Raw genomic sequence first — 20,525 nt, forward strand, 5'->3', positions numbered from 1 at the left:
CTTCCTTTGGCCATATCATCCTACATAGAAATTTTATAACCTTGCCACTCAGGTCATAAGCAATCATATATCACATTTATTATTTACCCCAAGCTAAGTCCCATGCCCAGTAAATATGTTAAATGAATTAATGAATGTATATGTGGATTGATTGATGTTTACTAATTCTGAAAAAAAAAAAAGTGTGAGCCTTTTGGAGCTTTGATGCATATTGCCAGATTGCCTTTCTAAAAAGTAATACAGATTTTTGTGTAGTCATCAGCAATGAATGAGAGTGTCAACTACTGCATGTTACTGAGTTTTGCAATTTAATTATAGTCATTCATGACTCCCCTGATAGTTCCTTTAAGTAACTTTTTTCACTTCTTTTCATTAATCCAATATATCTTTGAAGCATCATAAAAATGGGTCAGTCATTCGTGGCAAGTTATTAACATATATTACCTTTCTGTTAACTTTTCCAAACATCCATTGGCTTTTAGTGCTGCATAGCACATCTTTTTCCCCACCTTTCAGTTACATTTTCAAAATTCAGCTATAAAATATTGCAGTATATCTGAATATCTCATTTAAAATGTTTGTTAGATACTTATTATTTAGAGATTTATATCTATATTTAATATTTATACATATGTGGTTTTAGTTGAGTGAGCTTCAGGTTTCTCCTCCATAAAATGAAGATAACACTGCATACCTCGTAACACTGCATACCTCGTAGCATATAATGCTTAGATTAAATAATATCATGAAATCACCTGAATTGGTGCTTGGCACATAAGAAATTCTCAGTTGCACTGATTCTGAATTAAGCAAGCAGAACCTAGAAGTTCAATTAGGAAGGTTCATTGCCATGTAGTAATTAGAAAAAAAATCACATTATAGTGAATAAAAGCCTACCAGATAAAAAATGAATACACACCTTATTATGTAATTGCAGAGAATTTGTAAGAATAAAACAAGTAGAAAGAATGCTGAGGAAAGGGTTGAGCCAGCACAATTTGAATGAATATTGTTGAACACAGGATTTCTATTAAATTAGATTGAGTTGGCTTTAAGAAAGGAGATTTAATCTGAGTGTAGAAAGATGATGTTGAGCAATGTTGGTGAAGCAGTTAATTGATGGAAAGACTTAATGTTGGACTGCAGAGTTTTTGATTTAATGTAATAAACAATAGAATCTCTTAGGGCTTTAGGTGGGGAATGTAATAAGACGAGCCCTGTTGAGGAATATTGTTATAGCTAGTATGTGTAGGCATGAAGAAGTGAAAGACTGTTAGTACAGAAACCCACAAAAAAAGCTGATATAGTAAGCTAGACTTAGGTGTATAAGAACCCGTGCTAAACAGGAGGTAATTGGAAAAATTAGTAAAACAAAAACAAAAACCCCCTCCGTACCTGGCTATGAACAAGGGAGTCTTCAACCTGAAAGGGAATCCAAGAACTCCAAGGATCCAAAGTAAAACATAAGTTTATAATCTTAGAACTGGAGAAAATTAGGAAATAGAAGATAATCATTAATTTTTTAATTGAAGCGTAACACGTACACATAAAGGTACACACACAAAAAGTATATAACCCCAAGAATGATCAAATGAGCAATCAGGCAGTCAAAAAATAGATACTTGGGCCTGGCATGGTGGTGTACCCCTGTAATCTCAGGAGGCTGAGGCAGGAGGATCACAAGTTTGTGGCCATCCTGGACAACATAGCAAGATCATATCTCAAAATACAAATGGCTGATGATGTGACTTAAAGGTGGAGTGCTTGCCTAGCATTCACAAGGCCATGGGGTCAATCCCCAGTACTACAAAAAAAGATACTTGCCAACATCCCAGAGGCCTATATCATTTGCCCTCACAATCATAGCTCCTTTCTCCCACAAAGTTGCAACCATCCTATCTTCTAATATGAGTTTAGTTATACCTGATTTTTCACTTTGCATAAATGGAATCATGTGTTGCTGGTGTCTTTTCACTGAACATTATGTTTGAGACCCATTCATGTTCTTGCATGTTGTTGCTATTGTTCAGTTATTTTTTTTCCTGTCTGACTGTACTATAAGTATTCATGAAGTCCACTGTAGTTGGCTATTGGAGTTGTTTTCAGTTTGAGGCTATTTTGGATGTTGTAGTAAACATTCTGCACAAGTCTTCCAGTACCCTTGTGCATGTTTGTCTTAGCCCCTTAAAATACAATAAACTGGATGGCTTATAAAGAACAAATTTATTTCTCACAGTTCTGGAGGCTTGATGTACAAGATCAAATTCCAGCATAATTGGACCCTGGTGAGATCTCTCCTCATGCTTGCAGACTGTCAGCTTCTCCCTCTGTCCTCACATGGTGGGAGGAGCAAGCAGGTCCCTCAGGCCTCTTTCATAAGGATATTAATCCCTGTGACCCACTCATATGACCTAGTCATCTCCTCAAGTTACTACCTCTTAGTACCATGGCCTTGGAGGGTTAGGATTTCAATGTAAGATCTTTGAGGGGACAGAAACATTCAGGTCATAGCAAGAGTGTGATATAGTGTGGGATAGCTTCATCATAGGATATACAAGTATTAATTTTTTTGCTTACAAATAGTTTTCAAAAGTTGTTTGTACCAATGTACACTTCCATTAATATATCATAGTACTTTCATTGACCCACATTCTTGCCAACACTTGGCATTGTGAGACTTTTTCATTTTAATCATTTTGGAGGATGTGTGGTGTTACCACATTATAGTTTTAATTTCCATTTCCCTAATGAGTTGGTGAGGGCCATCACTCTTTCATGTTTATAGATTATTTATTTACTCTCTTTTGTGAGGTACCTGTTAAATGTCTTGTCAGTTCTTTGAGTTGTCAGTCTTTTTCTTACTGTTTGTAGCTTATATTGAAAATAGCTTCTCTCAATTTGTTCTTTTTTCTTTTCACTCTTTTAGTGGTAACTTGTTTAGTGAAGGTTCTTAATTTTAATGTAGTTCAGTATGTCATTATATTTATGGTTGATATTTCTTGTGTCCTTTTTATGTGAAGTAAAGATCAAGTTAAGGCCAGGTGCCTTCGTACACAGGTATAATCCCAGTATGTTGGGAGGCTGAGGCAGGAGGATTGCAAGTTCAAAGCCAGCCTCAGCAATTTAGTGAGACCGTTTCAAAATAAAAAACTAAAAATGACTGGGGATGTGAATCAGTGGTAAAGCACCCTTGAGTTCTATCCCAGTACTTAAAAAGAAAAAGAAAAAGAAAGATCAATCTCCCAACTTGTATTCACCAGTTTTCTGTTAGTGTCCATTTTAGACACCCTACCTTTTGAAACTTGATTTTAGTTCACGATTTTAAATAAGTCATTAGTAGTACCAGATTGTCTTCCATCATCACAGTTCCTAGGTTTGCCCAGTCAAAGGCATTGGATTGCCCCTCCTTTAAATTACTCCTTGGTACCTCTATCTGGATGTAATCTCTTGCTCTAAGTCTATATTTTTTTTTTTCCCATTTGCCTCTCTCCTGCTTTCTTGAAGTACTTTTGCTGATTTGTCTGGTCTTTCTAAGTGATAGATAAAATCAGTCTTGGTACATTGTATATCTGTAGGACTGAGTGAGACCTGAGCCTTACTCGAAAGCAAATCAAAGCTTCTTAAGTTTATTCCACTCTGTTTTGTGAGGATGATAGGGTGATACCAGATTGATGACTTGATCCAACCAGCACCTTTGGAAAATTAAAACCATAAAATTAAGTTACTAGTTATTTTCATGCTCTGCTTCCAAAGACTTGAGTTAGATGTAGAGTCCTCCCTCATTGTCTCTCAGCTTTATAGATTGATACTATTCTACTATATTTATAGCTCTTAAAAATCACATTTGTCTCTAGTACATAGAGCTAAAAAGGCAAATTTGAATAATTTCTTTAAATGAGTATATTTAAAACATTGACTTTCCTAAAATGATCTCATTCTTCCCTCCCTATCTATGTCTTTATATTTTGTAACATACAGATTATGTCTTAGGTCTCCTTAATTACACCTCCAAACTGCTAGTGAGTAGCAGGTGCAAAACTGAGGGTTGAGGGAAGAACTGTGAATGCGTGTTACATGGTAATTGTATACTTACACATCATAAGAAGTGATAGTTACTTATATAGTGAGTTTGGTGTTTCTTTTTTTTTAAGAGAAGATGCCTTTGGAATGAATAAACAGCAAATCTTTCATTTGTGTAAAGTAAAAATTACATTTTTTGAAACTGATATATATTTTGTTGTTTGCACATAATTCTCTAAGGTGTTAAGTTAGGTAGTATCCTGAGAGAAATAAAAACATTTCTACTAAAATACTTATATACAGATGTTCCTACCAATTTTTTTCATACTAGCAAAAAAAGTAACATTATCCTAAATCAATGCTCATCTTCTGGTGACCAGATATACAAATTATGATATATTCAGATGATGGAATTCTACTACTGACATACTAACATGGATGAATCTTCAAAATATTATGCTAAATAAAAGAAGTCAGGAGCAAAACACACTATGTATTTACTTTTATTTTAAAATTGTAGCACAGGCAAAACCTGTGATGAGTATAGTAAGATTGGAGGTTGCCTAGGGACGGGGTGGGTTGACTACCTGACTGGCAAGGAGCACAGGAAACTCTGGGTGGTAGAAATGTTCTCTATCTTGATTTAATGTGGTGGCAACATAGGATTATACATTTATTGATATTTATCACTTCAAATGAGTACATATCATTCTATGTAAATTACACCTCAAAAATTGACTTAGGTTAAAAAGATAAAACAATATTTTTTTACTTTGATACTAAGAGAAAACAGCCCAAGATATCTACATTAAAATGCAGAGATATATGGGACCAGAAACAGTGAATTTGATAAGGGGAGACCTATCTATAAAGATAAACTTCAAGATTTTTGTATTTGATTAGATAAACTGGATTATCTGATATCAAAATAAGCCTTTTGTACTTAGCATGAAATTTGAAGTCATAAGTTTAATCTCATTTTTCAGGTATTTAAGTTATTTCTCTTAAGAGAAATGCTAGTAAAATTATCTTATGGAGGCCAGGCGCGGTGGTCCTTGCCTGTGATCCCATCAGCTCAGGAGGCTAAGGCAGGATTGTGAATTCAAAACCAGCCTCAGCAAAAGCAAGGCACTAAGCAACTCAGTGAGACCCTGTCTCTAAATAAATACAAAATAGTGTGGGGATGTGGCTCAGTGGTTGAATGGTCCTGAGTTCAATCCCTGGTACCCAAAAATATAAATAAATAAAAATTATCTTATGGAAAATAAACACAGCTGAAGTCTGATTTTTATGTGCTATAAATGCAGTTTTTGGAAGTTATGCAGCAGATATAAAAATGTCCTGAGACTTTGTCCTCTGGCACTGAAGACTAATTTTTATGTACCTTTTAAAGTAGTTGTTTTCAATGTCATTGTTATGTATCTGCATTCAGGTAAAAATAGGTAACTAAATGATAACTAATTTTAAAGGCTTTAATTTGTCTGCTTGTTGATATACATTTTTTCTTGTTTCTCCTGTAGCACAGGTGACTACTAATTCTATCCCTGGGGCAGAGGTCATAAAGGGATCACATAGCAGAGTTTGCTATGCAGATTCCATACTGGACAGTAGGGTAGGTAGGACCATTCAATTTACAGTGGAAGTCAGTGGCAAAATGAAGTTCACTAGGTAGAAATTCACCATATAAAACACATCCATTCTCTCCTTGATCTGTGTTTATATATATATATATATATATATATATATATATATACAGATACAGAAATGGAGAATGAAATCAGTAAAGATCTTAGAGATACTATATTTCAGCCTAGACTCTGCAAAGTATGTTAGTAATTCCCCTATAACTCCTTTTGCTTCTATGTTGTCTGTGGTGGGATTGCAGAGCATTTAGTACAGGGAATGATTTTTTTTAATACAAGGCAGCATACTATAACTTTGGTTTTCAGGAGTTGAATTTAATTCTTACCTGATTGTTTAAGAGCAGGATTGGAGTGATGACTTATAATTAATGTGACAGTAATACTTCACTTTGTCATACTCTGTTTGCTGCAGACACAAAGCACTCTGAATATGTCTTAAGGTTATAGCTGGGCTAAAAGAATAAATAATGATGAAGTAGTATTTAAATATAATTTTCAAATTAAAAACAGACTAGCAGAATAAATCATAAACCTGAGATTCATCTTAAGGAAACCAATACTAAAAAATATTTATACATGCTACCTGAGAAAATAGATTGCTTACAAAGAAGTACCAAGTATACCTTAGCAATAACTGAGGCTAGAATATAGTGGAGTAACATCTTCTAAAAGTCAAGAGAAATAATCGCCAATTTAGAATGTTATGTATAGTTAAAACTAACATTCGGGTATGAGGTAAAAAAAAAGACATTTACATATATACAAAGACTAAGAAAGTTTATGCCTCATAAACCCATACTTAGAGACATACTAACAAATTCAGAGGAAAGATGTGATACATATAAAATAGTGGTGAACCAAAAAATGAGTAAAATATGCCAATTAATTTGTTTGCCATTGCCTATAAAAATTATATTAACGACTAATGTATTAAAATGAAGAAGGTCAAAAAGGAAGACACTTGACAATAAGTTGAGGAGAAGGAGGAGTTGATTTGTCATTGTTCAAGGAGTAAAGTATATACACTAAGTCCCATGTTTAAGAAGAGGATAGAGATTCCACATAAATTTGGTCTTTAATAGAAAATGTTATAGTGAAGTAAGTATTTTTAGTAACTAGAATATAATTATCTAAAGTGTCCAAACAAGCAAAGAACAGAAGGGACTATATTAACCTTTATTAATCCAAATGAAAATAGGAAAAGTAGAGGAGGAGATCAAAGGAAAAGTAAAACTGAAAACATGTAAAAATAATTAATCAACAGTGTCTTAGATATCATGATGAATACTTTACATTTATTCATTCTACACTAATATCCCTCTGAGGTGTTGGTACTGTTGTTATCCTCATTTTATAAATGAGGGAATTAAGGTACAAAGAGATTGGCCAGTGTCACACAATTACTGATGAAGCCAGAATTTGAGCCTAGGTATTCTGGCATGAGACTAGTTCAAAATAAGTACTATATAATTTAGTACAGTAAATGTAAGCAGATTGAGATAACGTTCAAAACTTCAAAGATTATTCAAATGGAAAAACAAAATGCAGCTGTATAATACTTTTAAGAGGCATACCCAACACAAAATCACACAGAAAGTTTGAAAATTATAGGGATGGAAAAAGATATACTGTAGTGTTATTAACCAAAGAAAACTAGTACTATAATACTGTTGTCAGATAAGATCGAATTAAGGGGGAAAAATAAAGTATTAGAAGATCCATTATATAATCTTTAAAAGAAACAGTTTGCCAGGATGAAATGCTATTCACGAGCTTATTATCAGTATGACCTTTAAAAATTAAATATCAATGAAATTTAATGAATATTTGGCATATTCATAATTGTGGTAGAAGATGTTGATATGCCTTTTTTTTGCTTTATTTTTAAAACTTGTTCAAGCAAAGAAGAAAAATATTGATGATACAAAGTTTACAAGTTTGCTAGTATTTGATACATAAAAATTTTCACTGAACAATGGTGAATATAGTTTCTTGTCAGCTATAAACAGAATTTACAAAAGTTTATCATGTACTATATCATGAAGATATTTTAGTAAGTATTAAAGAATAAAACTCTTCCTCTGTGTGTATGTGTATAATTTTCCAAATGAATGAATTAAAGGGGAAAAAAAAGTACTTGATCATTTTAATAGATGATATTCTAATATCACAGTTGAATTAAATTAGAAGTTGACAGTTTTTGTATTGGTTCATAATAGTTATGCATAACATTAGGATTCATTTTGACTTCTATAAAAGCATGAAATATAATTGCTCCAATTATATTTTCTAGTGGATACAGTTACCCTTCCTTTCCTCTCTCCCCTTGTTCCCTTTCCTTTGCTCTATGGATCTATTTATTTACATTTTTTAAATTGGTGCCTTATGGATATACATAATGGAGAGATTGGCTATAGTATATTCATATATGCACATTGGAAAATTAGGTCAGATTCATTCTACTGTTTTTCCCTTATCCTGTCCTGCCTCCCTTCCCCCTAGTTGCCTTCTTCTGCTCACCAGATCTTTCTTTTTTTTTGATGGAATCCCCCCATTTTACTCTCTCTTCCTTTCCCTCCCTCCTTTCCTTCCCCCCCTTCTTTCTCTCTTTTCCTCCTAACTTTAGACCAGCTTCTGCATCTCAGAGAAAGCATTCAGCCTTTGACTGTCTCAGTCTGGCTTATTTCACTTAGCATTATAGTCTCCAGTTCCATCCATTTACCAGCAAATGACATAATTTCATTCTTTTTTGTGGCTGAGTAGTACTCTATTGTGTATATATACCACATTTTCTTTATCCATTCATCTGTTGAAGGGAACCTAGGTTTCATAGTCTGGCTACTGTGAATTGTACTGCAATAAACACTGATGTAATGCCAGATATGGTGGCACATGCCTGTAATCCAAGCAGTTCAGGAGGCTGAGGCAGGAGGATCGAGAATTCAAAGCCCAGCCACAGCATCTTAGCAAGGCCCTAAGAAACTGAGCAAGACCCTGTCTCTAAATAAAAGATAAAAATGGCTAGGGATGTGGCTCAATCCCTGATACCAAAAATAGCCCACAAAACAAAAACACAAACAAAAAAACCATGATGTGACTGTGTCCCTACATTATGCTGATTTTAGATTTTTTGGCTATATGCCGAGGAGTGGGAGAACTGGGTCATATAGTCCCTACATTATGCTGATTTTAGATTTTTTGGCTGTATGCCAAAGAGTGGGAGAACTGGGTCATAGAGTATCCCATTCCTAGTTTGAGGAATCTCCATACTGCCTTTCAGAGTGGTTGTACTAATTTGCAGTCCCACCAATAATGTACAAGTGTACCTTTTTCCATATAACCTTGCCAACACTTACTATTTATTTGTATTCTTGATAATTGCCATTCTGACTGGAGTGAGAGGAAATCGCAATGTAATTTTGGTTTGCATTTCTCTAATTGCTAGAGATGTTGAACATTTTTTCATATATGTATTCACAATTGTATTTCCTCTTTTGAGAAGTGTCTGTTTAGTTCTTTTGCCCATTTATTAATTAGTTTGCTTTTTTGGTGTTAAGATTTTTGAGTTCTTTATGTAGTCTGGATATTAATACCCTATCTGAGGAGCAGGTGACAAAGATCTTCCATTCTCTAGGCTCTCTCCAAGTTCCTAATTTTTTCCTTTGCTGTGCAGAAAGAAGCTTTTTAGTTTGGTGGCATCCCACTTTTTTATTTCTTGCACTTGAGGGATCTTATTAAGGAAGTTGATTCCTGTGCCAATATGATGGAGTGTTGAGTCTACAATTTCTTCTAGTAGTTACAGGATTTCTGGCATAATTCCTAAGTCTTTAATCCATTCAGTTGACTTTTGTGCTGAGTGAGATAGGAGATCCAGCTTCATTCTTCTACATAAGGATATCTAGTTTTCCCAACACCAGTTGATAGAGACAATCTTTTCTTCAAAATGTGTTTTTGGCAGCTTTGTCTAGTATCAGATAACTGTATTCTTGTGGGTTTGTTTGTATCTTCTATTCCATTGGTCTTTTTGTCTGTTTTGGTGCCAGTACCATGTTGTTTTTGTTACTAAAGCTCTGTAGTATAATTTCAGGTCTGGTATTGTGATACCTCCAGCATTGCTCTTTTTGCTCAGAATTGCTTTGGCTATTCTGGGTCTCTTATTTTCCAGATGAATTTTAGTACGGCTTTTTCTGATTCTGTGCAGAATGTCATGGATATTTTGATGGGGATTCCATTGAATCTGTATAACACTTTTGTTAGTGTAGCCATTTTGATATTAATTCTGCCAGTCCAAGAACATGGAAGTTTCTCTATCTTCTAAAGTCTTCTTCCATTTCTTTCTTCAGAGTTCTATAGTTTTCATTGTAGAGGTACTTCATTAGGTTTGATTCCCATTTTTGTTTTGTTTTTTCAGGTTATTATGAATAGGAATAGTTTTCCTAATTTCTTTTTCAGCAGATTCATTATTAGAGTGTAGGAAAGCAATTGCTTTATGTATGTTGATCTTGTGTTCTGCTACTTTTTTAAATGTGTTTATCACCTCTAGAATCTTTGGGTGGAGTTTCTTGAGTCTATTAAATAATAGGATCATGTAAACATCATCAGCAAATGGATAGTTTGAACCCTTTTTTTCCCTATTTGTATTTCTTTAATTTCTTTTCCTTGTCTGATTGGCTAAAATTTCAAGGACTGTGTTGAATAGGAGTGGCGAGAGTGGATATCCTTGTCTTGTTCCTGTTTTTAAATGAAATACTTTCAGTTTTTCTCTGTTCGGTATGATGATGTCCTTGGGTTTGTCATATATAACCAATACAATGTTGAAATAAATTCCTTCTATCCTTAGTTTCTCTAGTGCTTTAAAGATGAATGAATATTAGAATTTGTTAAATGGTTTTTTTTTTTTTTTTGCATCTATTGAGAAAATCATGTGATTCTTGTTCTTAACTCTATGTGGTAAGTTACATTTATTGATTTTCACATATTGAACCAAACTTGCATGACTGGGATGAGAACCACTTGATCATTGTGCAGTATCCTTTTAATGGCTTTTTCTGTGTGGTTTGCCAGTATTTTATTAAGAATTTTATGTTTATCAAAGATATTGGCCTGAAGTTTTCTTTCCTTGATGTGTTGTTGTTGTTTTGTGGCAATTTTTTAAGTTGAGGGAAACTTTTAAAGACACTCCTTAATAATTAAAGTGTTAAGAAAGAAATTATAATAGCAATTATAAAACACTTAGGACTCAAAGATGATGAATGTACTGTATATTAAAATGTACAAGCTATAGTTAAAGGGGTAGAACTAAATTCATAGCCTTAAAACCACTTAAATGTCAAAAACACATTAAAAAAAAATGAAGACTTTCACCTGGAGAAAATTAAGTAACAATAGAGACAGCCTGAGTAAAGTGAAGAAAGAAGCCGAAAGAAGAAATTAATGAAATAGGAAAAAACAACAATTCCAAATACTGGTTCTTAAAATTTTAATTTTAAAAATAGTAAAATAAATGGGCATGTAGCAAGACTGATTAAGAAGAAAAGAGGAAAAATAAAGACAGTATGCAGTGTTCAGACTCATAATGTCTTACTCTTTCTGTTCTTAACTCTTTTACACCGACTCTCAGAAAATAATGCAACAATTAGGCAAAATGTGAAATGGTATAATTTTCTAGAAAAATATTAACCAAAATCAACTCAAGGTGATTCACTTAGTCTATATTCATTCAAGAAACTGAATTAGTGATCAAAAATCCTTCTTTCCCCTCCTTTTTCCTACTAAAAGACACGAAGACCTAGAAAGTGTACAGGAAAGTCTTACCATACCTTCATAAAATAGGTTACCCCTATATTAAATAACCTATTCTAACCTATTCTATATTAAATAACCTAATATTCTATTTCAGAAAATAGAATAAGAGAAAATTAAGTAACTCATTATATGAGACTAATTTGAATTCTGAACATGGGTAACCTAGAAAATTTTAAGGGAAATTATAATCCCAGAGAACACAGATGAAAATATCCTAAGTGAATGAAAAAATTTTTCAGTGTATATTAATGTAATCTTCCATATTAAAGTATTAAAACATTAAAGTAAGAAAAAACTGCATGATTATTTTAATAGATGACATTAAATTTTTTTTGTTTTATACTTAAAAGAAATAAAAAAATATTTTAAACAAAATAGAATTTATTTCAACATATAAAGAAAATATAACAAAAGCCTAGAGTGAGCAATCATATTTAATGATATCAGAAAAAACAGAGTGTCTGCTAGTCCATTGTGTTTGACACAGTTTGCTGGAGGGTTTAGACACTGGAATAACACAAGGAAAAGAAATTAGGAGTTAGAAGAGATAAGATCACTAATGAAAATAACCCAACTATATTTTGCAGAAAATTCCTGTGAAAATATGGCTGCTCTTCCAACTCAAGAGTTTAATGAAAACCTAACATTTAAAAAGGTCAGGTTCAGATGGAGTCTCTATCTCATTTAGCTTAGTTAACTAGTAATAGTAAACAGTGGTCTTCTAGGATGCTGGAAGAACTTCTTTTTCATTTAGCAATTATGTCCATATATTATAAAATTAAACTGATGAAATTACTTTAACCATCACAAAGTAGCTATGAATTTTAAGAGTATCTGTGAAGAAAAAATATGTTCTACACCAATTGACTCTTAATTCTTTTTTTTTCCAAACAGTTTTTTGTTGTCATAATATTTTTTTAGTTGTCATTGGATTTTTTATTTTACTTATTTGTATGTGGTGCTGAGTATCAAACGCAGGGCCTCACACATGCCCAACAAAGACTACAACTGAGCCACAACTCCAGTCCTGATTCTAACTCTAACTACTCTTTTCAGCAAAAATCAAATGAAGGAAAACATGGTATGAAATAAAAAATAGATTAAAAACTCTTTTGTGTGTGATAGTAAGATCCCCTAAACTTGTTTTCTCATTTAGGGTCGCTTTACTCTAAATTTAAATCACATTTTGGATCCTGTCCAAGAGCTTTAAAGTACAAACTCATCAACCAAACTTATCCTAGCTTTAAAGCCCAAGGTAATATTGCAGACTTGCAGACCATGGTGTATTTTAGTCTTAGACATTATTTGCTGGTAACCTGACAGGGTATGTGGCATGTACTGTTCTGTGCCACTCACCCCACTCCCTCTCAACAATTCTATTTCAAGATGAGTTTTTGAATTTTATGGTTTGTTTATCGCTTCTCCTAGGAAACTAGGGGATTTTCTTTTTTTTTTTTTTTTTTTCGTTTTTTTTTTTTTTGTTTGTTTCGTTTTGCTTCTGAATGGATTGAAAAATAATTAGGGGGAAAAAACAGAAAATTTAGAGGCATTTCTGTTTGGGAACAAAAATTAACATTTGAGTTAAATTGTCTTCACGTTGTTTTCACATTGTTTATATATTTAAAATGGTGTGGTTATTCTCACAAATCCTTCATTGTCCAAAACATGACTTTTATAAAATCTTTAGCATTATCTTCTATCCTCTCTATCCTACATCTGTTATTTTTCTCTTCCAGCTCTTTGGTGAGACTATAGAAACTAATACTTAATAGAGTATTCTGAACTAAACTTACTAGATAGACCATGATCTCTGCCTGAACTCAATTTTAGTGTGACAACTTGATAGGACAGGACAGGTGGCTATTCTGCTGACCAGCATCTGATTGGGGAGGGTGGAAGTTAATTATGGGTGGAAATGTCTGATGACAAAATAAGCAATTCCTTGAATATGAGTGTGCAGAGTAAAACTGGGACAAGCAGATGGTAGGTCTAAGATGTATCTTGTTTCTTTCTCAGCTGTGAGATTTGCTGTGGCTATCTTTTCACAGAAGACAGCTGGGATAGCCCTTTAACTGCCAAAACCCATTGGTTTTTGTAGAAGGCACTTACTGCTGCCTTTTGAGTTTGTTCAGTCTCATTTTCTTGTATGACTTTATGTTCATTTCATGATAAAATATGATATTCAAAAGCAGAATATACAAGAAATGACCTCTCCTTGGAGAACGTCTCAGTTAGGTCCTGTTCCCACAATGTCATTTAATCCTCTAATTTTATGGTACTAGGAATTGAACCCAGGAGGCTTTTTATCGCTGAACTTTTATTTTGAGATAGTTACCCAGACTGGCCTTGAATTTGCAATCCTGCCTTACCCTACTAAATAGCTGAGATTATAGGGGTATACCACCATGCCTGGCTAATCCTCTGATGTTTTAAATTTCTGTGATTTCTTCTGTTGCCACTTCAGCTTTCTTAATAAAAATTCCTTCCATGTTGTGAAGAGAAGTAGCGTTTCTCAGAAAAAAAGCCAACACAGAATATAGGGATATATGTGTGTGTACACACAGACACACAGACACACACACACACATACAAACACACACACAAACACATACACACACAGCTTACTTTAATTAGACCTCTAGTTTTTGCTTTCCTTTGTAATACATTGAATTTAATCTTCTTGATCCAAAATACCTTTAAGAAACATGTTTTGGTTTAATTACTGAAACTTAACTACTAATTGATGTAGTTCTGCAATAAATATACTTATATTCATTATAACTAACATTCCTTAGACTAGTTTAAAGATGTTTTGTAGCATTTGAGGGAAAAGTAAGGAAGACAAACTACATGTAGGATCATGAAGATATGGAACCACAGGAGAAACCTGGGAATGCAACTTGGAGTTATGCTTATTCTATATCCTAAGGAAATTTAGGTTGTATAAGAAAATAATAATTTTCCTTTATCTTTTGGTAACTTTTCTTTGATACCTCTTTCCCTAGTAATCCCAACAAATTCTAGGACTGACTTTCTTTTGTATAACTTGGATACATCCCCATCTCTGAACCAATTACTATAAATTACCATTGGGTTTTTTCCTACTCATCTCTGAATCTTGGAGTAGGGGTTAGCTCTTGTGTATATGGACTGGGAATAGGGGAGTAAAATTGAAGTGGTGTTAGCATTTGAAGAGAAAGGGATGTTGGATAGTTAAAAACACTAAATGTCCACTCTCTGTGTTTCCAAAGCTGCTCAATAGGAAAGGGCTGTCCTTTAACCAAGAATGCCCTAGGGTTTCTCAGCTGAACCCTTCACTGTGGAAGTCTAACCCCTCCACACATTGCCTCTATTCTACCACAGATACCTGTTTCCCAAGTTTACACTGTGCTGGACTGAGTTTGTAGACATGAAGGTCCATGTGCCCTGTGAAACCATCGAATACATTGAAGCCAACTATGGCAAGACCTGGAAGATTCCTGTAAAGATGTGGGACTGGAAGAACTCTCCCCCCAATGTGCAGTCCAATGGAATCTGGCCTATTTCTGAGTGGGATGAGGTCATCCAGTTGTACTGAAATAATAAGTGGAAATAGGAGACACTTTCTCCTGAAAAAAAAAAAAAAAAAAGGTTGGTAACTATTTGAAAAACTACATGTCTATTTATCAAACATAAGCAGAAGCCAAAGGAAAAATGTGACAAGTTTGAAGACAGAAAGAATCCTGACTTTTGAGCCATCCAATTTAATTCTCTCATTCAGCATTCACTGAGTTTCTGTGTGTCAGGTAACATGCTAGGTTACAGTGGAGAAGCAGAGACAAATGATCAAATGCCTGCCTTGTTCCTGTCCCTCTGGTAAGCACCCCAGTTTTCCTTTGATGGAAACTCTCCACCTTTTGAAGAGCTGAAGTAAAATATAATATATTTTATAATGGTTTTTTTAAATGTTAAGTTATTCTTAGGCTGGAAGATGAGCTCATCAGCAAAGCTAACGAATGATATACTCATGAAAAAGAATAATGTATTCTTGTCCTCGGTGTTGAAGCTGGTGTAATAGTGCTACCTTTAAGAATGCGGCGTCTCAGTTAATTTTCAAGTGATCAGACTTTACGTGCATCAGGAAAAGATTGTAGCAGACTCATTTGATAAGCTTTCTGAAGTGAATTGATTTAGAGCACAGGGCATTATTCTATAAGAGAAGGTGGGAGCTTATTTCAGGCTTTGTCATATAAGTAACTTTCCATACACTTACTGTTTTCATATTTGAAGTGAGAAGAAAGCTGATGTTTTTATGATGCTTAAATTTTCAACTGTGTTGAGAATATTTTCATTGACCTTTGGTATACTTGTTGGCATATCATTCAAGCAAGTCCATGCTACTAGATGTGATTTTGAAGAGATGTGATTTACAAAACTTAATTTCCTATTTCATTCCCAACCACTCTCTTAGGTTAAAAATATGAGCTATTCATTAACATTTTATATTTTCTCAGTTTATAACCCTTGCATTCCCAATTTAATGTTGACCCTAAGATATTAATAGAAATACCTCTAATTTTTCTAAATATACTCTTCTTTGTATTTATTCATCAATCACAGCTCCTTCTCTTTAATTTATAGACTATAAACTAATTTAAGTGGCAAAAAGCTGTTACTTCTCTTCTAAAACTACTTCAGATCTCCAAAATGAAAGGTGAACAATGAACCTAGAACTGTTCCCCACCCTCAGCCTGTAGTGTTTATAAAGCTGTGTCCCTCTCTCATTGTTCAATCTGCAGTGTCACTGGGGCAAGAACTCAGACTTCTCTGCTTTCTCAAGCATCATCCACTCTGGAACCATTCAGTTTTCTTTTTCCCCTCAAGATACACCCCCGAGTGGGTTGGGATGACTGTCTCCCCTGTCTCTTTACTAGTCACTTGAATTATGTATTCTCACTGAGTGAGAAAGGGAAATGCAGGCCTAGGAAGCACTGGGAAAAGAAGCTGAGTCTTATATCTCATTGTGCTACTTAGGACTGTCTTCTGGACTGGCATGGTAGACTTTTCTCTAAAACAAGAATAATGAGTCAATTTGAAAAACAATATGAAAGTTTTCTTTGATGAAAAGTAACCAACATTCTGTCTCTCTTAGGATGCATTCTCAATGCAAAATCGTTGGGGTCTTTTCATAAATAAATAGGTTTTGGGGAATCTTTGTAGATTACTAGCAGACTTGTACCCAAATGACAGGTCATCATAATCATCTTTCTCTCTGCTAGAAAATCAGCCTGTAGACTGTAAACCCAAATTTTAAATATCTGACTCTAATTTCACATATTGCACACCCCAAAACAATATAACAGATAATAATTGTTTTTGGGTAAAATCCACCCTACTTGGAGAGTAATGTTTGCTTGTGCTTGACATCTGGAACTACATATTCTTCACATTCCTGCCCAAATTGGGGCTCCCACTGTTTGCTAGGAAATCCTACCCACCCTGTTCAGGTTGTTTCTCTTGTATCTGTCTCAAAAATATGAGATCTGGAAATGTCAAAATCAAAGATGTCTTGGTCCTGTTGGCAGATTTTCCATATTCTTCCTTACAGAGACAGGCTGCTGAAATCTCTCTCTTTTCTTCCTTCTGTTTTTATAGGCTTTAGCTCTTGGGCTTCACTCTAACTTGGGAAAATGAAAACCTTTCCCCAGACTATGAAGACAGCTGGGCTTACCTCTGATACTGATTCAGCCTTACTTCAATCTGTGCTTCTTAACATTTGAGCTCGGCTGAGTGTCCAGAGACCCTGAGTTAGGGGTATCCCCCATCAATATCTCGTCAGATCACTTTTCTTTCCTTATCTAGGTATTTCAGCAGTCATTTTCCTAATCTGATTGTTTTCAGGTCCAGTGTGCCTGGTTTGCTTGAAGAAGACCTCTTATATTAACTTAATGGTAATTAGGCACTGTGAATGTCTCTAGAGAGATCCTAAGAAGCAAGATCAGTCAACTGACTTTGAAAGTTGATAATCAGTCCTTGAGAAAGCCATTCAGTCCTTCTCTAAACTTGGAGCATTTATCCTTATCCTCCTTCTACTGCAGCAACTGACACCTGGCCCCTGGAATAAAACAGTAGTTTCCTAAACTGAGTATCCCTAAGAATAGCTGAGCAGTGGGAATGCAGGTTTCCCTAATTTCCTAGCTACAAACCCTGAAAAATGACCACTAGGTAATAAAATACATGCCAGCATCTCCGAAAACAACTTAACATTTAAGTAAAAATCACCCTGCTCTTGAAAGCTAAATGGGACTTTAGTGCAATATTCATTTTGACCCTCTTATTTTATAACTAGTAAATAAGCAGAGAAAGGAATATTCTGAGCAAGAAACAGCTGAGGCTTAAACACACGAGTGCCATGACATCTAATCCAGTGTTTCTTTCATTACTTACATCCCAGTACAACATCTTTGACCCTTTCACGATGCCTGACAGAGGAGTTACCCAGTGCTCCGTGAGACAGTGTCAGGGTATTTCTGCCATTCCTCATTAATATCTTTTTGCTCAGATTGAAATCCTGAAGTGACAAAGAGGTTAAGGGAGGAATGTTTCTTTCTTGTCCAGATTTTTTAGACTACCTTCTTTATCTGAAAAATACCTTATGTCCCCAAAATAAAACTGTTCATGCCTGGAGATACCAGCCTTCTGTACCAGATTCTCCAGAGATCAAGACGTATCCCATTGTTACTTTACCCTTGTATTTCCCCAGAGAACAATCAGCACCAATTTGCTAAGTGCCCATCTCTGAAGAGTCCCTCCCCTTCATGAAGTAACCTTTCATGAGGCTCTTTCTGTCTCAGGCCCTTTTCTTCCTGAAAGATCTTTACCCTCCAAAGAGAACAGTAGTAAATGTAACCAGAGTACGTTGCACTTTTCAGGACTTTTTTTTTTTTTCCCCACCCCTTCTTGGCTGGAAAGGAAATTGAAGTATCTAGTTTCTTTCTGTTTTTAGTTATTTATAGTGAAACTCTCTTATGAATGCAAGTAGTTAACAATAGATTGTGCTCATTGCTCATTTCTTTTTAAATTTGTGACTCCAAACCATTGCTTTGATTCTTACACAACAAAGCTTCAAATGACACATAGGCAGAATACTGCATAGCTAAGCAGGGGTTTGTATATTGGATACTAAATTTAAATCTGAAAGACACACTTGGAATGAGTTCCCAACTGCAGTCTAAAATCTCATCCAATATCACAAGCCTAAGCCTACAAATTTTTCTAAGTTTCCCCTACTTTTTCCTTCTGAAAAACAAACAATTCCTTCATCCTAAATGTTGTAAATCCCTAGGGAAGGTCTTATCTCAAAAACCTAGTTATGCATTCCCACCTTCTAACATATACCCATATTTTAGCTGCTTACAAGCATGGGATAACTCCAGTTACTGACTGAAAGAATTTCACAGGAAAGACAGTGAAATGAATTGGACATAACTTTTCTATGTTCATATTTGAATACATGACCAGTAAAACTCCACATTATGTACAATCACAAGAATGGGATCCTAATTAGAATAAGTTATGTACCATGCATACAATATGTCCAAATACACTCTACTGCCATATATATCTAAAAAGAACAATTTTTTTAAAAAAACTGAGAGAAAACGGGCCCGAGGTTGTGGCTCAGTGGTAGAGTACTTACCTAGCATAGGTGAGGCCCTGGGTTTGATCCTCAGCACCACATAAAAACAAATTTTCTTTTAAATTCTTTAAAAGAAAAAGAAAACATACTAATTATCACAACAAAAAATAAATAAATAAATAAAAAGTCCAAAAAAGAAGTCACAGTGACTTTCTCTACCTTCCTTGTCTTCCTCTATTTTTAAAACCTGGGCTGTCTGGGTAACCTCTATCATCTCACTTAGGGAAGGTATAATAACAAAAAGACCACAAGCTTTTGAGGACCACTGGAGTTTGAATCCTGGCTTTATTATGTGGGATTTTGGGGGGCGGGGGGCTCTCAGCTTCTGCTTATATATGAGTCAATTGGGGGAAATGATGCCTAATTTTAAGGGCTTTTAGAAGGATTAAATGAAATGTGCAGAACTTAGCCTCTGGCCTAGGATTAAGTAAATATTCAAGAAATGTGCCATTTCCTATTTCCATGTTGTTTTTTCTACTTATTCAAATGGGATTATAGAAATTGTAGATCAGGATAAACTGTCCTACTTAGAAGATGAAATAACTGATTTTGCTTAAGAAAAAATATATTTTTTTCTACTCAATGCAAGTTAAATTGTGTAGTTTATGAAATTCAGAGACATTACTACATTGCCTCCTTCTCTAAATAGAACTTATATTATCATTTTGTTGGTTAAGCTATTATTACCTAATACTATCTCCTATGCAATTATTTCCTTGATCCCAAGCACTTCACTCTACTTTCTTTGATTTAGTGCCTGCTCTGACCTGAACTCCTTTTTCAATATTCTAGCTTTACCCAGAAGTAACACTACACTGTAAGTCATGAATTTGGAATATTTAGTTTTATTTAATTATCTGTGATGGGCTATGGGTATGACTCAGTGACGGAATGCTTGCCGAGAACATGTATGAGGCTTTGAGTTCAATTCCCAGCACCATGGGGGGTGGGTAGGGAGATAATCAATGCCTTTTTATTGTTGATAAAAGTGAATTGAAAATATTCATGTTCACTGTCCTCAAAATTTGTTCTGTCTCAACTAGGCAAGAATCAGCAGGGTATATGATGCCATTTTAAGCTACTCTACATCAGACTGGAATCAATATAATTTATAAGTGAAGCAGATCAATTCATTGGTGATACCTTTTATACAAAATCAGTGCTTAAGAAGGCAAGTAGAAATTTTCTAATGAGAAATCTGTTTCTGAATTCTCAGATCTAGCATAGAATTCCCACCAGTCTCATAACTCCTAAATCCAGTAGAGTGTATGTAAGAAGACTTTAACCAGCCAAGCTTCTATATACTCATGAGCATCTCCCACCAAAGTGTTGAAAAGGGGCTATAAAGAACACTGGAAATATTGTATTTTGTTGTATAA

At 34.5% G+C, this 20,525-nt stretch overlaps 1 protein-coding gene across 3 annotated transcripts in view; it reads left to right on the forward strand.

The window, feature by feature from the left end:
- FKTN (fukutin) overlaps nt 1-15,162 on the forward strand; it is a 72,845-nt gene extending 57,683 nt beyond the window's left edge. For all 3 annotated transcript variants that reach the window (XM_079113294.1, XM_079113295.1, XM_079113296.1), the window contains one exon: nt 14,832-15,162. In XM_079113294.1, the coding sequence (XP_078969420.1) occupies nt 14,832-15,045 (214 nt within the window). In that variant the 3' untranslated portion in view covers nt 15,046-15,162. The remainder of the gene's footprint in view (nt 1-14,831) is intronic.
- The last annotated feature ends 5,363 nt before the right edge of the window (nt 15,163-20,525 follow it).

The sequence above is a fragment of the Sciurus vulgaris genome, assembly GCF_902686455.1.
Source record: "Sciurus vulgaris genome assembly, chromosome: 15".
NCBI classification, from domain to species: domain Eukaryota; kingdom Metazoa; phylum Chordata; class Mammalia; order Rodentia; family Sciuridae; genus Sciurus; species Sciurus vulgaris.